The 20366-nt window shown below is 33.2% G+C and overlaps 1 protein-coding gene across 1 annotated transcript in view; it reads left to right on the top strand.

Annotated features, from left to right (window-relative positions):
• Nucleotides 1–9834, top strand: part of LOC127731681 (ubiquitin carboxyl-terminal hydrolase 8-like) — a 47139-nt gene extending 37305 nt beyond the window's left edge. Inside the window, exons 24-26 of the mRNA XM_052240460.1 lie at nt 637–667; nt 1581–1669; nt 6884–9834. Of these exons, the coding sequence (XP_052096420.1) occupies nt 637–667; nt 1581–1669; nt 6884–6955 (192 nt within the window). The 3' untranslated portion in view covers nt 6956–9834. The remainder of the gene's footprint in view (nt 1–636; nt 668–1580; nt 1670–6883) is intronic.
• The last annotated feature ends 10532 nt before the right edge of the window (nt 9835–20366 follow it).

Genomic DNA, 20366 nt, shown 5'->3' on the forward strand with positions numbered 1-20366 from the left:
TATGTATTTTAACCGACCTGTTTTAAAACATTTTATCATCCACAATGATTCAATTTTCACATGTGGTTTCTTTCAAAATCAATCTGTACATTAAACTTCCTTAAATCTTCAGAGTAAAAGATCTGACTACTGTTTTGTCTGAGTAAAAGATCTGACTACTTACTACTGTTCTGTCGGAGTAAAAGATCTGACTACTATTCTGTTGGAGTAAAAGATCTGACTACTGTTCTGTCGGAGTAAAAGATCTGACTACTGTTTTGTCTGAGTAAAAGATCTGACTACTGTTTTGTCTGAGTAAAAGATCTGACTACTATTCTGTCGGAGTAAAAGATCAGACTTCTGTTCTGTCTGAGTAAAAGATCTGACTACTGTTTTGTCTGAGTTAAAGATCTGACTACTGTTCTTTCTGAGTAATTAAGATATTTATCTACATTCAATAGTTTTAAAATTTTCAAGAGTCAGACTGGAAACTTCAAGTTATACATTTTTGAAATTGAAATTTAACTTCAGTATCTTATTCCAAGTAATTGGTATTAGGGTACAATCTATGTAAATGATAAAGGGTTCATGATTGATGTTGAAAAGTTTAAATAAAACTTATATGACGGGACTGTGACAATTTTTTTTATATTTCAGAATCACTATGGTACTATGGACGGGGGACACTGTAAGTTGCTTTGTTATGTTGACACAAATATTTTTGAAATCATTTAAATGTATAAATTTTTTATTGAATTAGAAATGTTAACAGTATTTATTTTTGATTTTAATATAACATTCTTCAAACCCTTAATGAATTAGATATGTTAACATGTTAATATTTATTCTTGATGTGAATATGACATGCTTTGAGTAAACACCCGTTGTAAAATACAAATATATTGTATGTCAGCTGATCTGCATCTGCAACGTCATGATTTGTTGGGCTGTTCCCATCATAATCCTGTAACAGAAGATTTTTATGAATGAGTTACCTGAGGTAAATAGGTGTAAATGACATCATTGAACGATCGACTCTAACTGTGGCATCAGAAAATATGTTATCTACAGGAAAATGCACGAATGTGAAAAATGTGACAACAAGGAACCATTTACAAACGATAATACAAATTTCTTGAAATCCCATATTCTTAAATAAAAGTCAGATTTATTAAATTTGTTCTGTAATCAAGTAAGTAATTATACAAATGAAATTGATATCAGTCTAAAATATCAATTTGCGGTTTGCATAAACAAATACTTGTTGCACGAAACACATCTATCCTCCTTCATTGGACTGTGGTGCCATTTTGATGTAACAGAGATCAATTCCTTTTTTCCGACAGAAACAACAATTATTACATTTTCGTAACCATTAAATTTCTTCCTAAACTGTCTAAGTATGTTAAACATGTCACTTATTCAGTTTTCTTCATCTTTTACATCAATAATAATAGTGTGTCCATCATGTTCATTTGCGGCAACTCCAAAATTTTTCTTTCACCTTGAGCTCTTTGATCCAAAAGAATTGCTCTCTTTATTTCTTAACTTAATTAAACAACTTTGTAATGACTAGTACATTGTATTTATATTTTGAACAGATACTGCTTTCTGTAGGAATCCCTGTACCAAACGGTGGTATAAATATGATGATGAGCAAGTGTATGATATGTCAGAATCTGATGTTAAGGTAAGAATAAAGCAACCCAACAATACATACACACCAGTTTCGTGTTTTTTATACTGGTTACACATAGAGTCTAACAATAAAGAGGTGTCCAGATTGTAATCAAGTTGTGAATAAATTTAGCAGAAACAAGCAAAGATCTGCAATTTAAACCAAATTCTCCAAATAATGAAAAACTTTAGAAATGACATAAGACAACTACTGACGGGATTCTCAACTTGAAACAGAGATTTATCCACGAGAAATTTAACAATTATAGCAGATAAATTGATTAGATAAGTAGCTTTTTAGATGACTATGAGAGTTTGTTTTAAAGATTTATCTTGTTTCACCTTAGCTGGGTTTTTTCATGTATGTTTACCATGAGGTAGACCTTTTTTCTTTTTTTTTTCTTTCTTTTTATCTTAAAGACCACCAGTTTTTTTTAGGGAGCAAGGGGCCAGGAGAATTTTTAAAATGAATATCCTGGCTTGGTAAGACCTGAAAATAAATAACTTTGCACAACACAGTATGTAAAATTGAGAATGGAAATGGGGAATGTGTCAAAGAGACAACAACCCGACCATAGAACAGACAACAGCAGAAGGTCACCAACAGGTCTTCAATGCAGCGAGAAATTCCCGCACCCGGAGGCGTCCTTCAGCTGGCCCCTAAACAAATATATATACTAGTTCAGTGATAATGAACGCCATACTAAACTCCAAATTGTACACAAGAAACTAAAATTAAAAATAATACAAGACTAACAGGCTAGAGGCTCCTGACTTGGGACAGGCGCAAAAATGCGGCGGGGTTAAACATGTTTATGAGATCTCAACCCTCCCCCTATACCTCTAGCCAATGTAGAAAAGTAAACGCAAAACAATACGCACATTAAAATTCAGTTCAAGAGAAGTCCGAGTCTGATGTCAGAAGATGAAACCAAAGAAAATAAACAAAATGACAATAATACATAAATAACAACAGACTACCCGCAGTTAACTGACATGCCAGCTCCAGACTTCAATTAAACTGATTGAAAGATTATGTCTTCATCATATGAATATCAGGCACAATCCTTCCGGTTAGGGGTTTAGTATCATACCATCATAACATATATGAGAAGAACATAACCCGTGTCATGCCAACAACTGGTTTTTAAATAAATGTGTTTAGTGCCGATGCAAAGACCCTATAAGTGAATCAATATTAACGCCAAAATATGCAATCTTTAATGACCTGACAACAGTATCGTAACTATATCCCTTCTTAATAAGTCTATTTAAAGGTTTTGTTAGCTTCAGAGGTGAATACTGACATTTTTGTGCTTTATAAAGAATATTTCCATAAAAAATTGGATGTGAAATACCTGAACGTATAAGAAGTCTGCATGTTGAGCTATATTTACGAATGATGTCCTTATACCGATGATAAAATTTAGTAAATGTTTTGACTAGTTTGTGATATCGAAAACCCTGGTGTAATAATTTTTCAGTAATACATAAATTTCTCTCGTTAAAATCTAAAACATTGTTACATACACGAGCGAATCGTACAAGTTGAGATATATAAACACCGTAAGATGGTGACAAGGGAACGTCACCATTTAAAAATGGATAATTAACGATAGGAAATGAAAAATCATCTCTTTTATCATATATTTTAGTATTAAGCTTTCCGTTAATGATATAGATATCAAGATCGAGGAAAGGGCAGTGGTCATTGTTAGTATTAGCTTTATTTAAAGTAAGTTCAACAGGATAAATTTCTTTAGTATACATACTGAAGTCGTCATTATTGAGAGCCAAAATATCATCCAAATATCTAAAAGTATTATTAAATTTGTGTATCAGATGTTGTTTCGATGGGTCTTTGCTGATTTTTGTCATAAATTGTAACTCATAGCAATACAAAAAAAGGTCCGCAATAAGTGGTGCACAGTTAGTTCCCATTGGAATTCCGATAACCTGACGATATACGGAATATCCAAAGCGAACAAAAATGTTATCTAGTAAAAATTCAAGGGCATATATAGTATCAAAGCATGTCCAATTGACATAGTTTTTTTGTTTATTGCTACTAAAAAATGACCTAAAAGAGTTTGAACATATATATTCACATTCTGACTTTTTAAATGCCCATTTAATTAGGTGTGTGAATTTTTTCTTAATGAGAATGTGAGGCAATGTGGTATATAGGGTAGAAAAATCAAAACTTTGAACAGATTCAAAATCACCAATATATGCATGTAATTTATCAAGTACTTCCAACGAGTTCTTGACACTCCAAAAGTAATTAATTCCACTATTTTCGAAGGCCTTATTTGAACAATTTATTATCAGGTTTTTGATTGTACCAAGTGTACTGGTAAGAAGAATAGACAATTTAGTAGTGGAACAATGGCTTGAAGACGAAATGAATCTATATTTGTAAGGTGTTTTGTGTAGCTTCGGAAGCCAATACATAGTTGGGACTTTCATTGTATTTGGTTCTGCATGTAAAGCGGTAGCTAAAAGTTTATGTTTGTTACAGATGTCGTTTGCTGAAAATGGAGTCAGTTGGAATGTTGGTGAATTGGTGATTTCTTTTTTCAGAACCTCAATGTAAAATTTACGTCAAACAATAATAATATTATTAGCAGCTTTATCGGCCGGGACAAAAACAAATTCCTTGGCTAGTTCTTTTAGTTTATGTTTGATACGAGCTATTGGTTTATTGTGGTTATTGTTAAGAGTAAAATGTTCTTTAAAATGTTGAATACGTATATCAACTATGTTCATTACTGAATTAAAAAAAGAGTCCAAAGATTTTTTGTCAGCTTTTTCCCGTTTTATCCATTTCAAACAGTAAGTATGGAGTGAGTTGTGGATGATATTACGACACTCATTCCAATTAATAATTGACGGGGGACGATATTTAGGTCCTTTACTGAGGAACGATTTTAACTCTCGGTCTTGAACGATGTTAAGATCTCCTGTTATAACATGGGAAATGGGTCCATAAATGTATTCTGAATTACTGCAATTACATGAAGTAGGTGTATTTTCACTGATATTAACATCATTACACAATTGGCTATAATTAAACACAAATTTCCGGGTAGATTTCTTGTAAATATAACAAATAAGAGGGAGCTCAGTATTATCAAAATATCCCGGAATTTGTTCTTTAACAGAATGGTCGTTAAAAATACCGGCAATATTTACAAAATCAAAACCTTTATTGACATACTTTATTTTAATAAACTGTTTTTTATGATCTTCAGGGCGATCAATTTTGGGAAACAGTTTAGAATAACAATATGCCATTATAATTTGAACGATTTCATACTTAGGACTGCTATATGAAATTGTGTTGCAATCCTCTAAAATTTTATTTAACTTATTAACCGGTAATGAACAGAGCTTTGTTAACAGATGATGTCTGCCGTTGTTTTTTGAAATAGAAATAAGGTCCGAAATATTGGTATGATTGGTCCGAAATTTTCTTTGATTGCGATTTTTTCTACGACCATGAGAACGGTTTTTACGAACAGTTTTAGAAACTATATCCAAAATGTTAACAGAATCGGTTCTTGATATATTACCAATTCCCATGATATTATCATTAAGACCGAGAGGGTAGACTGTCTGTAATTTTTTAATTCAATTTAATTCAATTATTTTCCGTGATCGTACAAACTTTGAATGAGATTCACCAGGCTGCTTATTTACTACTTCTAAAGGTTGAACTGCTAAATATTTAATAGGATGATTGTGCTTCTTAAGGTGTTGATAAATGATACTTTTGAATTTATTGGGTCTTTTAAAACGATACAGATGTTCTTGAGTGCGTTTAGATAAATATCGTCCAGTTTCACCTACGTACTGAATACCGCATCCCGGTTTGTTTCAAGTGAGTAAATAAATAATACTGTTTGTTTTTCAAGTTATATCAGTTTCAAAATTTAAAGAAAATGTGCGACCATTAAACGTGGACCTTACCGTATTGTTGGTGGAAAGACGGGGACATGTAAGTCATTTTTTGGCATGACACTTATCGATAGAAGGGTAACCACGATTTTTATTGTTAAAAATGTTATTGATGGTAGTATTTTTAGATAAGCGATTTTGAAGATTGAGACGTGTAGATACCCTTTGAACGAGTTTAGTATTTAATATTTTTCCATTTCTAAGCTTCATATTTGTTTTTTGTTTGTGAATTATATTAGAAAGGAGCAAAGACTGGCGTCCAGAATATGAACCAGCATACAATGAATTAAATTATGTAAAAATGATAAATCTGTTCGGCTAAAGATGTCAAACGCTATCCGTATTCATTACCCGAAAAAGAAAGGGTATATCAGGGTAGCGACTGACGTCTGACTAAATAGTAGAATTGGGCTAAATATTGAAATACTACTTTTTGATAAATATTCCTAAAGTAATGAACTAGAGAAGTTCTCGCTCAGACACACACTCCATAATCTAGTATATGTGAATGGATATTCTGCAACACAAAATGCAGGATATATTTGGGTACAAAAGTGAGAGAAAAAAAGCAGCAAAGCGGTGCAAAAAAAAATAGGCAGATGAAAAAAAAAAGTCAATCTACCAAAAATCCTCAATGCCACCAGCCCCCTCCCCCCCCTTCCCTTTTTGATGAGGTTCCTGATTTAATACAGGCATATGCTGTCCTACCCTCATATATATATACATCATGGGATACACACTAAGAATTTCTTTTATAATCTCAACATTACTTTTTGTTGAGCTCTTTACAGCACAGTAAAGTTTCTATTTAAAAACTTGATATATATATATGAGGGTCTTGATGGGGTTTAGAGAATAGAGAGGCAATGCTACAGAAAAATAGACCAAAAAAATAAAGAATAGAAAATAATGGGGTGCTAAAATATAAACAGTGGCGGATCTAGAAATTTTCATAAGTGGGGGCCCACTGACTGCCTAAGAGGGGGCCCGCTCCAGTCATGCTTCAGTGATTCCCTAAATAATCAACCAATTTTTTTCCCAAAAAAGGGGGGGCCCGGGCCCCCTGGGCCCCCCCCCCCCCCCCCCCCCCCCCCCTCCCTAAATCCGCCTCTGATAAAGAATAGAGAAAAATAGGCAAAATATATAAAGAGAGCTACAATTTAAAGAACAGAGAAAAAATTACCTAAATATTTAAAGAATACAGAAATGAAGGACCCCCATATATATTTGCGAGTAGTAAGTAACTGTACTTTTTTTCTGATTTCAGAGTTCAGCAGCGTTTGTTCTTTACTACACATCAATAGACCTGCTACCACCAGATTTTAGGAAGAACTTTTAACCAAGACAATAGTTTGATGTAAAACATGTGATCTACTCAATGAGGGTTGTGTTCTACTAATCTTTTCAGAGGCATTTATACTAAAACGTTTTAGGCTTATTTCCACAAATTTGAACCAAACTGTTAAATATTCCTTTCTTGCAAATGTTTGATAATAAAAATTTATTTTTTTTAAATTCAAATTATACTGTCAAAATCAATACTTCTTTAAAGGCCTGAAATCAAAGCTCTGTAAAGGACTGAAATCATAGCTCTGTAAAGCAATGAAAAAAGAACAGCAATAACTGCTTCTTGACTGGTATAGTGATTGAGATAACAATTATCTTTCGATTCAAGTATAAAGAACTAGTTTTTCATGAATTAGACGTTATGTTTTGACATGATTTCTATATAATTAACCACGTCATATATAAGTATGGCATTTATTGCATAAGCTGTGATTGTTTTTATGTAAATTATTTTTTAACCTGTAAACATTCAACAAATATCAATATTGTTATAATTTATGCTACATATGTATTTATTTTGTATTTGCTTCATATATTTTTTATTTTAGACAGAGGTAAACAACTATCATACATTGAAATGTAAAATGTTTGTATCATGTGATCTTGGCACTGTATCATGTGATCTTGGCACAGCTGTTTATTTTGTATATATAAAATAGACATAAATATGGCAAGCCGTTTTACTATTTATTCTAACTTCAAGATATCTAATAAACTTTATAAGATATCTCATATAATTTATTAGATATCTTATATAGTTTAAAAGATATCTTATATAATTTTATTATATGAGATATCATATAAACTATATGAGATATCTTATAAACTATATAAGATACCTTATAAACTATATAAGATATCTTATATAAAAAATATTTATAAGATATCTAATAAACTTTATTAGATATCTTACTTACTTTATAAGATATATTATAAAGTATATAAGATAAAGTTTATAAGATATCTTATAAAAACTAGATTATAAAAGATATCTTATATATTATATGAGATATCTTGAAGTTAGAATAAATAGTAAAACAGCTTGCCATACATAAAACTATAAAACACCCTCATTAGCACAACCATGTCCAATAATGGAACTTCTACCTACTACACAATCCCCTCTCCCCTTCTCCTTTTCATTTAAAAATGGCTGCCCAGAAATAAACTTTAGACATAAAGAGCCTACCAGTAGATTGATTGATTGATAAATGCCACTTTCAGCACTCTTGATTATATCATGACTGCCAGTTTTTATTGGTGAAGAACCACCGACCCTGGACAGATAAATTGACAATCCTAGGCAATAAAGACCAGAAGCTAACGTACATTGTTTGATGTTGAAAGGCTAGAGATCAATGTACACTTCTTAGACCACTCAGCGACCAAGGTCCTTCCACCAATGGAATTATCATTAGAGATTTAACTGACATTTTTAAACTGCTTTGCAGCTTGAAAAACATTTTTACTAAATTGGAATCATACTGGTGGTTGCATCATATCTTGTAGTTAATATGAGCCACTGTGCTTTGCGGGATCGACATCCCTATCTTCAAGCAAACGGATTCTATGGAGGCCTTCACTTTAGAAGAACATTTGTCAAATCAGTTCTTAAGCATTCAATTTCATATGATTATCAGATGCATTTATTTTGAATGTTCCACTGAAATACTTAATGTGTTGAAGGCTTGGAATGTTACTAATCATAGAGTTTGTAGGTCACAAGATGTATATATGTATAGAGATCAAGAATATGATAGGTAAGCTGGTTTCTGAAGGTAAATACTCCCATCCACCCCCTTATTCTTAAATATATATATATAGATATTAATGTATAATTTGTTAATTTTTGTTAATTTGTTAAGTTTTATGCAGATTTATTGTTGTTTTGTACAGATTGTATTCATCCCCTGTGTTACTATTTATAGACAGAATTCATCCCCTATTATATACTATTTATAGAATTTGTATATTTATAATCACTTAATTTACAAGCAATGTTCAAATTAAATAGCCAGTAGTAGATTTTGTTTGGTTTGGAATGTTTTTGGATATAAAAGCAATCCTTTGGATAATAACGTCATATATATACTTATGTTATATGTCTATGCTTAATAGAGATGTTTGATTTTAATAAGTGTGTTTGGAATTAAGTAATTATTGGATAAAATTTTATGAATTTCATGTGTCTGAAGCGCTTTTCTAGATTTACTCTCATCATCTCATATTCTCAACATTCAAAGCAGAATATTTTAAAGTGATGGATGTATAAGAACTGAAACAGTTAAAGAGCTATACGACCAAAAATTACCTAAATAAAAGCCAAATCTATCTAAGGCTAAGTGCTTTTTGGAGTACGGTATGCTATAAATGGGATATAATTAGCAGTTTGTATCCATGGAAACTTCAAGCATAAATTATGTCAGTCTTAGATGTCTTGGGAATTCTGAACACACTTTTACAAAATAAAAAGAACATCCTTATAATGTGAAGCCACTCTTAATATTTGTTTGGCCTATTTGATATCAATGGCTTTGTTTAGAATTTTTGTAATATTGCTTGTTATGTTGTGTAATAAATGATTTAAGTTGCAATTGACAAAGCACTCACTGCTCATTAATATTTCTTGAACTGATCTGATTGGTTGATTTAAATTAAACCATATGATTGCTATTCTTTTTCATTTTGATATTTTTTTTGGTTTGAAAGACCAACTGTTACATTTATTGAATTTTATTGGTTGATGGCATATCAAATGACCAAAAGATATTGAATTTCATTGGTTGGTCATTTGTGTGTTTTGTTGTCAAATCATCATGTAATGAAGATGTATTTATTTAATGAAAATTAAAAAAAACCTACTATTTTTTACATCTGCTACTTGTATTAATGCCATCTTTTGTGCAGTTTACCAGGTTAGCAACATGTATTATCTTTACTGCAGTTCTGTTATCTTTTTTCTTACTTTACCACTGGAGCAACATTTATTACTGTCTCACTTGTCGCAGAATGCGAGATATAGAGATTACCTTTCGGTGGCGGATTAAACAATGTGTATAAAGCTTAATATTTCAGAAGGTAGAAGACCTGGATGCTTCATACCTTGTATGTAGATGCCTAATGTGACGAAGTTTAAGACTGCCATGTGTCCATTATACTTGACCTCATTTTCATGCTTCAGCAACTTTGTCAAGTGAAATACTCACTTGATAACTATATTTGGTATATGGGATCCTTGCAAGGTCTACATGTCTGTCAGGCAGGCTTCACACGACCTTTACCTCATTTCATGGATCAGTGGTCAAGGTTAAGTTTTCATGGTCAAGTTCTTATCTGATATACTATAAGCAATAGGTCAACTATATTTTGTGTATGGAATGAGTGTAAGGTGTACATGTCTGACTGGCACGTTTCATCTAACCTTGACTCATTTTCATGGTTCATTGGTCAATGTCAAGCTTTCATAGTTTTGTCAGTTTATCAGATACCATAAGTAATAGGTCAACTATCTATATTTGGTGAATGGAATGATTTTAAGGTGTACATGTCTGTCTGGCAGGGTTCATCTGACCTTATTATTATTATTCAATCATGAGAACAAAAATAATAAGCAGGGGAGACATTTTATCTTACGCACTCTTGTCATTCCTACAGGTTTGTCATATTTTTTGCTTGTTACCAGGTGAACTACTTTTGTATTGAGAAACTGTCTTTTAAAATTGATTTACATTTTGTCATGTCGGGACCTTTTATAGCTTTCTTTACAGCATGTGTTTTGCTCATTGTTGTAGGCCCCACCTTTAGTTGTTTACATTTACATCATTTGGTCTCTTGTGGATAGTTGTCTCATTGGCAATCATACCACATCTCCTTATTTTAATACTTACAATGTAGAAAGTCATGAACTGTCATTGTAACAACCAGGGTCAAGGTCCAGAGATGAATCTCATACCACATCTCCTTATTTGAATATTTACAATGTAGCAGGACATCTCATGGACTGTCATGGTAGAATGCTTACAACCTGCAGGGCCAAGGTCAAGGTCCAGAATCTTATGCCAGATCAATCCTAAGTCTAACACATCTTATTTGCTGCTTGTCAATCAAGCGTGAACAGCCTTGGTGGTCTTGTGGTAGCGTGTTCACTTCAGATGCAGGAGCTTGTGGGTTAAATCACAAGTCGGGTCAAACCAAATACTTAAAAATTGAAATTTGATGTTTTTGGGAGAAGCACACAGCATTTAGGAGTAAGATAAATGACTGGTCAGCTCGGAGTCAGAATACTGTAAATGCAGAAATTATTTTGAGGTTTCATTAATGTGAAAAATGCGACTGGGTGAGTCTTGCAATAATAAATACTTGCATTCTGATATCAGATACATATACCTGTATGCGAATTTTCCATTAATCTCACACTTTTGTCCTTTCTTCCACAATAAAGTAATGTGACATCTCTTCCTGTTGCCTTGTCAAGGGAACTAGCACATAAAAATCCGGCTAATTGTGTCTGTCTGGTACAAAGCTGGATTTATATTATTAAATATCACATTAAAATGTTTGTTTCCTGATGTGCACGAAATATACTGAACGTTAAACACCAATCCATCATCATTTTCTTCAGCATGTGTCATTAAGACAAAAGATTGTTTGGCTTGGAGTCACAATGGTGTATCCAGGGTGTTCCTGCTTGGCTTGGAGTCACAATGGTGTATCCAGGGTGTTCCTGCCTGGCTTGGAGTCACAATGGTGTATCCAGGGTCTTTCTGTTTGGCTTGGAATCAAACTGAAGTATCCAGGGTTGGTGACATTTCTTCCTATTTGGCTTGGAGTCAATCACAATGGTGTGTTCGGTGTCTTCCAGTTTGGCTTGGAGTCACAATGGTGCATCCAGAGTCTTCCTGTTTGCTTGGAGTTGTTTGCTTGGAGTCACAATTGGTGTATCCAGGGTTGGTGACATGTCTTCCTGTTTGATTCGGAGTCACAATTGTTGTATCCAGGTTTGGTGACATGTCTTCCTGTTTGCCTTTGAGTCACAATTGGTGTATCCAGGGTTGGTGACAATGTCTTCTTGTTTGGCTTGGAGTCACAATTGGTGTATCCAGGGTTGGTGACAATGTCTTCATGTTTGGATTGGATTCACATTGGTGTATCCATGGTTGGTGACATGTCTTCCTGTTTGGCTTGGAGTCACAATTGGTGTGGTGTATCCATGGTTGGTGACATGTCTTCCTGTGTGGCTTGGAGTGACAATGCTGTATCCAGGGTTGTGATGTCTTCCTGTTTGGCTTGGGTCACAATTGGTGTATCCATGGTTGGTGACATGTCTTCCGTTTTGGCTTGAAGTCACAATGATGTAGCCAGGGTTGGTGACATATCTTCCTGTCTGGCTTTGAATCACAATGGTGTATCCTGGGTTGGCGACATGTCTTCCTGTTTGGCTTGGAGTCATTATGATGTCTCCGGGGTTTGGGACATGTCTTCATTGATACTGTTACATTAGAAACCACCAGTAGCATATTAAAAAGATCTTGATCAGCTTGTGGGTCTTTTACACAGGATTAATTTTCTTGCCACTGTCATGTGTTTTCATGTAGATGGGGTTTACAAAATAGAGAATCATGGGAAAAAAGTGCAGAATAAAGGGAAAAAACATAGAAACAAAATGGAAAGAAATAAAGAATAGAGAATAATGGGGTGCTGAAATGTATAAAGAATAGAGACTAAGGTTCAAAATAAATAAAGAATAGAGAAAAATTGTATATAATACAGACAAGAAGGATCCCCATCCAGACCCTCATGTAGAATATGCAAATCATATTTACCATTGGATTTTAAGCATTCATCAATGTATGTCTACGTTATCACTACCAAATCTACGTTTACCAATTGTGCTACACATATTTTATTACCACATTATCTACACTCCATTTTGACAGATGATATCGTGTATTTTTACCACTGTTTTACCAGGTGAGAAATGTGTATTTTTACTCATACAGTTTAGTCTTGAATCATTTTACAAGGTGAGCAACATATATATATGTACTTTTACTCCTATAGTTCAATCTTGAATACGTTTTACCAGGTGATCTACATGTATTATTACCAGTACAGGTTAATCTACACTGAATTTTACAAGGTGATCAACGTGTAGTTTTATTACAGTTTAACCAGCAACATTTATTCTACACTATTACCTGATGATAGTTTAGTCTACCAGTTGAACAAAATGTAGTTTTACTACCCCACTTTAGTCTAACAGCTAGTTTAGCTACTTGGATTACTACCAGTAAATTCGGTCTTATCTTCTATTTAACAGGTGAGCAACATTTGTTTACTACTGCAATTTAAATTTAACCAAACTTAAAATTATTCTCCTCTGAAACAACTAGACCAAATTTAACCATCTTTGCCACAATCATCATTGGAGTATCTAGTTTTAAAAATTATGTCCGATGACCCCGCTCGCTAACCAGCATGACCGACATGGGGGAAGTCGGAGGGGGGGGGGGTCCAATCCCGAAATCCCGGGTTTATTTTTGCTTTGTCCCGATTTCCCGGGCCTTATTTCACAATATCCCGAAATCCCGATAAAATCGCATATGCTTTTTGGGCAAAATACATTAATTAATGATTGTATACTGTTCAAAGCAATCGGTCAGTCTGTTGTACAGATTCCCTGTATCTAATTAATATAATCTAGTGAGCTTAGTTTAATTCAGATTACATTAACATGGAGATTGCGACATTCCAAAACTTAAAAGACACATAAATAAGTGAACTAGTTTGAGTTTTAAAAGAAGGTAAGACATTTTCGTCAGTTAGTTGGAGTATGACCTCTGAGAGTATGATAGTATACGTTATCACTCTTCTTTACTCTTTAACTTTTTTTGTGCTAATCCGAAGCCAGGATACAGTGTCAAGTAGTTATGCGTATGCAGTGTTTTCAATGTTTTTTTTTTTTGTAATTCTTTATTTGTTTCATGCCATTTCATTTTGTCCGACATCTTTGTTTTTTTTTTTAATTCAATATGGGCCCTATTTAGCTCTGACATTATTCTGTAATAGCTTTGTATAGTGCTTCGAAATTTAAGATTGTGTAACCCGAAATCATAGAATTTTTTTTAGGGGGGGGCAAAAGTAGACGCTTTGGAAGGGTTCCTTTTTCTTTGAATATATGTACTTATCTTGTGCTGACGCAACTTGTTAAAATAGATATAAGAAGATGTGGTGAGTGCCAATGAGACAACTCTCCATCCAAGTCAAAATTTTATAAATGTAAACCATTATAGTTCAAAGTACGGTCTTCAACACGGAGCCTTGGCTCACACCGAACAGCAAGCTATAAAGGGCCCCAAAACTTACTAGTGTAAAACCATTCAAACGGGAAAATCAACGGTCTAATCTATATAAAAAACGAGAAACGAGAAACACTTATGAACCACATCAACAAACGACAACTACTGACCATCAGATTTCTGACTTAGGACAGGTGCAAACAATTGCAGCGGGTTAAACGTTTTAATGGTACCAAACCTTCCACTAATCTGAAACAATAGTGTAACATATAAATCCTGTTTTGTTTCTGTGTGTGATCGTGTCCTTTGGTTTACTAATTTTTAATACACTTACATTTATAACTTTGACCATGTAAGATGAACAAAATTATCTTCGGAGAAACCAAAAGACTTAAAACTATAGAACAAACAATGTGCAAATATATCCAAGTAGCCTATTAAATAAAACATAAACCGTTGTACAAATACACGAGGATTCAAAAGGAACAATCACAAACTGATCACCGAACACTAAAAAACATGCAAGAACCCCTATAAAAACCAGGAGTTAACCAAGGTGCTCTGAGAGGGTAAGCTAATGCAATTTTTTTTTTTCAAATAAGAGTCCCGATAAATAAAAATCCCGAATTCCCGGACATAAAAACACGTAAATCCCGTGTCTCGATTAAACTAAATCCCGAAATCCCGATGATAATATAGCTCGTTCCCGGAATCCCGAACTTAAAAATGCACAATCCCGGAGTCTCGATAATGGTCCGACCCCCCCCCCCCCCCCCCTCCTTTTCCGACATTCCGACATGGCTAAAGATAGAACATATGGAGTAAAATGTCCGTTTTGTCTATTCTCTTGAAAATCCCTATATATAGAGAGAATCTGACGGTGAAAAATGTTTAAAATTATCATGTCTAGTGACATCAAAACTGCCAGACGACTTTTTGTAGGAGTTATTGCCCTTAAACGTCAAATTTTACCATTGTTTTTCAATTTTGCCTATTATCTTGAAAACTAATATAGATAGATAGATAGAAACTTTTTTAAAAATAGCAAAAAGGATCAGCAAGACGACCAAGATGGTCTGTCGACTCCTTATTGAAGTTATTGTCCTTTAATGACAATTTTTCCAAATTTGTTTGTGCATTTTTGCCGATTATCTTTGAAACTATAATAGATGGATAGAAACTTTGAATAGCAAAAAAATATATAATCAAGACAAGATCTACAAAAAGTTTATCTTGGCAGAAATCTTTATTTGATCTATCTTACATTAGTAATTACTTTAAAAAGGATAAAAGGTCAGCCGGAGACAAGATCTACTAATACGTCAACATGGCCAGGAGACAAGATCTACTAATACATCAACATGACCAGGAGACAAGATCTACTAATACATCAACATGACCAGGAGACAAGATCTACTAATACGTCAACATGACCGAAATTGCCAGTTAATTTTTTAAAGAGGTATTGTCCTTCAATGATGATTATTACCACAAAGTGGCCATTGTTAAAGATGCAGGTGAGAGACACAGGTTTTTTTAGATCTTTTAGTTCATATTTCAATTTAGTCTACACTACATTTGACTGATACCACAATCCCGTCCACGTATTGGACATACCAAATAAGACCAATCACCGGGTTTGTACGGCTTGTAAAACAAGAGCGACATGACTGGTGCCACGCGTGGAGCAAGATCTGCTTACCCTTCCAGAACACCTTAGGTCTTCCCCGGTTTTTTACTGGATTCGTGTAGTATTAGTAATAGCAAATTACTAATAGAAGTTGGTAGATATACTATAACGCCTTTAGAACAGAGAATTTGTCCACTTTGCAAGGATGGAATTGAAGATGAATTCCATTTCCTCATTAAATGTAAAGCGTTAGAATTTAATAGAAATATACACTTTTGTAATTTAAGTGATATAGTTCCATCTTTTGTTAATATTGTCTGAACAAGATAAATGTAGTTTCAAAAGTAATGATACTGACATTTGTACTGTATGTGTAGCTGGAATAAGCGATATGTATGATTCGAACATTCATTTAAAGCAAACATAATGTTGCTAAGAACTGTTGTAGTATTAAAGCTTATTGTAATAGCTTGAATTAATAATATAGTATGAATAACACCTCCACGCAATGTAGATATAAAATATGTGTCTCTTATCATTGAGAAAATATGTCTGTATATTTGTTTTTGTTTATTTTTGTCTATTTTTTGTATTTGTATTTTGTAAATGTCAGCTGGTATCATTCCTGTATTGGAATTTACACCAATAAAATTATTTGATTTGATTTTTGTTTCTCAGTCTTTAGTTTTCAATATTGTGTTTTGTTTACCTTGTTTGTCTTTCGGTCGTTTTTCGTTTTTCGTTTATGCCATAGCATTGTCAGTTCGTTTTCGACTAATGATTTTGACTATCCGTAGCTTTGTTATCTTCTGCCTCTCTGTTACTACATGTACTATGTGAGTAACACTGATGTATTTTACCACTACCGTGTTTATACTACATTTCACATATTAATCAGGTGAATAACATTAAAAATTGGATCCGCCAATTATGAATGGCCGATTACGGGTGCACAGAGGCCAAACGTCTCTAGCTTTTAGGTTAATCGAAAAAAAAACTCATTTTTCAACACCATAAACCCTATTCCAAAGTTAAATGGTCGTTCCCGAGCTTTTGATTTTGCCATTTGATTAGGGACTTTCCGTTTTGAATTTTGCTCGGAGTTCGGTATTTTTATACGACCGCAAAATATTTGGCAAAATAATTATATCTGAAATTGTACCAAAAGTTTCAATACCACAAGTAGAAGGTTGGGATTCATTTTGGGGTATAAACTGCCCAAACCGTTCAGGAATTAGGGGCCAAAAAGGGTCTAAAACAAGCATTTTTCTAGTTTTCAGACAATAACTTGTGTTTAATTGTATGGATGTCTCTTATTAATTTGTACCACATTTTACAAAAAGAAAATTTCTTCAAAATTGGAGGGGGGTAAAAAAAAATTTTTTGGGGGGTTCAATTTTTTCCCACAAGATTTAAGAAATTGTCAATTTTCCAAAGAAAAAAAAATGGGTGTCACAATTTATTTTGCTAATTCTTTGTATATGGTCTGAAAATAGATTTACTAAGTATTGTGCAACAACAGTGTATAGCACAACAGCAAGAAATCTTCAATTGAATATAAATTCAAATCATACAACCAATTTAAAGTTCTTTGACTACATTTATTCTGTGTCAGAAACCTATAATGTGTCAAATATTTAATTACAATCCAAATTCAGACCTGTATCAAGCTTGAATATTGTGTCCAGTTTTGCCCCAACTGTTTAGGGTTGGACCTCTGCGGTCGTATCCAGCTGCGCTCGGCGAAGCAGTTTATTGTTATTTTACTTTTTTCCATTTGGACATTTACTCCTTTCCTCGAATCTTTCACAATCAAATAACTTTAAAATGATTTTCGGAATTAGAAATAAAACCTTCAATTCACGGGGAAACCCAGTCACCTTGAATTTCTAATTTTAACACATCACTTTGATTGGCTTCTATTTTTGCATAATTTTATGTTTGGAATTCCAAATTTCGGGCAGTTTGCCAATCATATAATACAAGACAAAAGGATGTTTTGCATCTTGACTTTTTAGGGGAATCTTTGTAATCTCTATTTTTTAACAATAATCTACGTCGAAGTTTGTGTGAAATTGTAAACTAAACCAAAGAGGTGTCTGGTGATATAGTACTGTAGTACACGTTTCTTGTGTATGTTGTTAAAAATGGACTCGTCTATGGATGAAAAGAATCCTTTTTAAATTATTCTTGTAATACCCGTCCAGATGTCTGAGAATTTACAATGAGTATTCGTCTAATGCTTTTTTCAATCAGAGTGAAATACATAACTTTTCAACAAATGGTAAGAAAATAAATTTTCAAAACGATCTCTCTCCGCGAAGAATAAATGTATCTAGGTCATGACTCACACAGGTGTTTTGTGTATATACATTCGGAACACGATCATTTAAACAGGCGCGCGTCTTTCGATCTTTTTACATCTTTATAATAAAATAGAAACATCTAGTTTACAAATTTAAAAGAACATTTTATTACAATCACAAACTTTGTATACATTAACTTTTTTTAAGATGTCAAGGGCATGTATCGATAAAAATACTACCGAGACACGCACCTTTACAGATGTGTTTGGACGAATCTACTAAAATTACACACAGGGGATGGCAGGCAGTTGTTTATACGGCCGACAAGTACGTCGGTGATACACAGCTGTGGAAAATGTTAATTTGTTAATGATTTAGGAAATTCCGATTTATGTGTTATATACGTTAGGAAAGGTAAGTTTTCATTGCATTAGAAAACACTATTGGTCAATCTAAACAAACATAGGATGTTGATATTTGGGTGGAAACATAAAACTGATGTTTGAAAACCAATGTCGGCCATGATGAAACAGTGTGTGCTAAAAATATCCGCGGGAAAGGCGTTGCTTGTGTTGTGTCTATTCTGCAACGTAGTCACTTTATTACAAAGCACATAACATTGCATTTTTAAAAATAAAACAAAATAAACGGATTTTTTTTTTTACATAATTTTGTCTCGGCCCCCTCCCCCTTTCTGTGATTTGAAGAATTATAGTGACAGTCAATAGCAATTTGAGCCAGTGTTGTACACCAAAATATTTATCATGTTAATATTATCTTACGGTTTCCACGTAATGTTTTGTGGGCCGTTCTTCATCTTTTTCTGTAAGCATGTGCTTATACCTTTGATGTTGATTGGTCCCTTTGTATCTTATTACTTTGTTGTGTTTTTAGTCTTTATGACCAGCTATATGAGTTCACTTTAGTTCTGATTCAATAAACTAGACCCTGATACAATATGAACAGCAGTATTGTTAAGAAGACACAACCAAAGATACATGTATCTTGAAAAAATAAGAAGATTGCTAATGTCAGTAATGAGACAACTCTCCAACAGAGACGAAAAATGATGTTTGATGTTCACTTTGCAAGAATGCAGCTATATAAAATTAAGGAGATGTGGTATGATTGCCAATGAGGCAACAATCCACCAATAAACCAATACTTGTTCTTTCATTAACTCTACTACTTGAATGTCTTCATCATGCTAAGAATAATATTGATTGCAAGATTTAGATTTGACTCATATTTATTTATCAAGGCTTTTGAACAATTTCATAAACTGTGGAAAATGAATTTGTCGTTTAAAAAGTTTTTTAAAGAACTTTCTATGATATAATTCAAACAATTGTAAACTTAATTAATTTTGACCTTTTTGTCCTATCAGTTTTATGACTGTCTGTTTTACTTTCTGTCATCAGTATGCTCCACACAATTTGTCAATCTTTATCAAAACCAAAACATGTTTTTTACAGCTTAATATAAAGCAATAAATGAAAAAGAATCCAGGTGACTAATCTGTTCTACTTCTCACCGCTAAACCTTTTTGAAATTCTGAATTATACCCCTCTAAGACATGAGGGCATATATAGTAATGCACATGTTTGTATGCCACATCCTGTAGTATCCATATTATAAATGAACTACTGCTTGAAATTTATACCATAAAATACAGGTAAAGTTAGATTTTGATATTTTTGACATGTTCCTTTCAAGATTTATGCCCCTTACTGTAAAAGTTGAGATTTTCTTGGTTTCTAGATGATAATGATATTACTGTGTGACCAAATCTTTCAGTAATTTTAGCACAGTGTCATTATTCATAAATCAGTCAAGTTCAATTTTCATGGTATTGACATTTACCGTTAAAGAGTTATTCACCTTAATTACCTTTAAACTTTGATATATTTTTTTGGGTCCATGTGATAAGTTGATACAAAATCTTTTTATATTTTAATATAATATTACATAAATGAAACATAGAATATAGGTCACATTGGATTTTAATTGTGAATTTAAATTTCACATTTACTTTTTAAAGAGTTTTTCTTCAAGCAACAGTATCTTTGATCATTAGATCAATGAATTCTACCTTTCTGTTATATAAGTTGTTTTATCCCACATGAGGCAAAATTATGTCTGTTACTGCTTACTGAAAGACATTCAGAT

This window comes from Mytilus californianus, unplaced genomic scaffold (assembly GCF_021869535.1).
Source record: "Mytilus californianus isolate M0D057914Y unplaced genomic scaffold, xbMytCali1.0.p SCAF_20, whole genome shotgun sequence".
Lineage (NCBI taxonomy): Eukaryota > Metazoa > Mollusca > Bivalvia > Mytilida > Mytilidae > Mytilus > Mytilus californianus.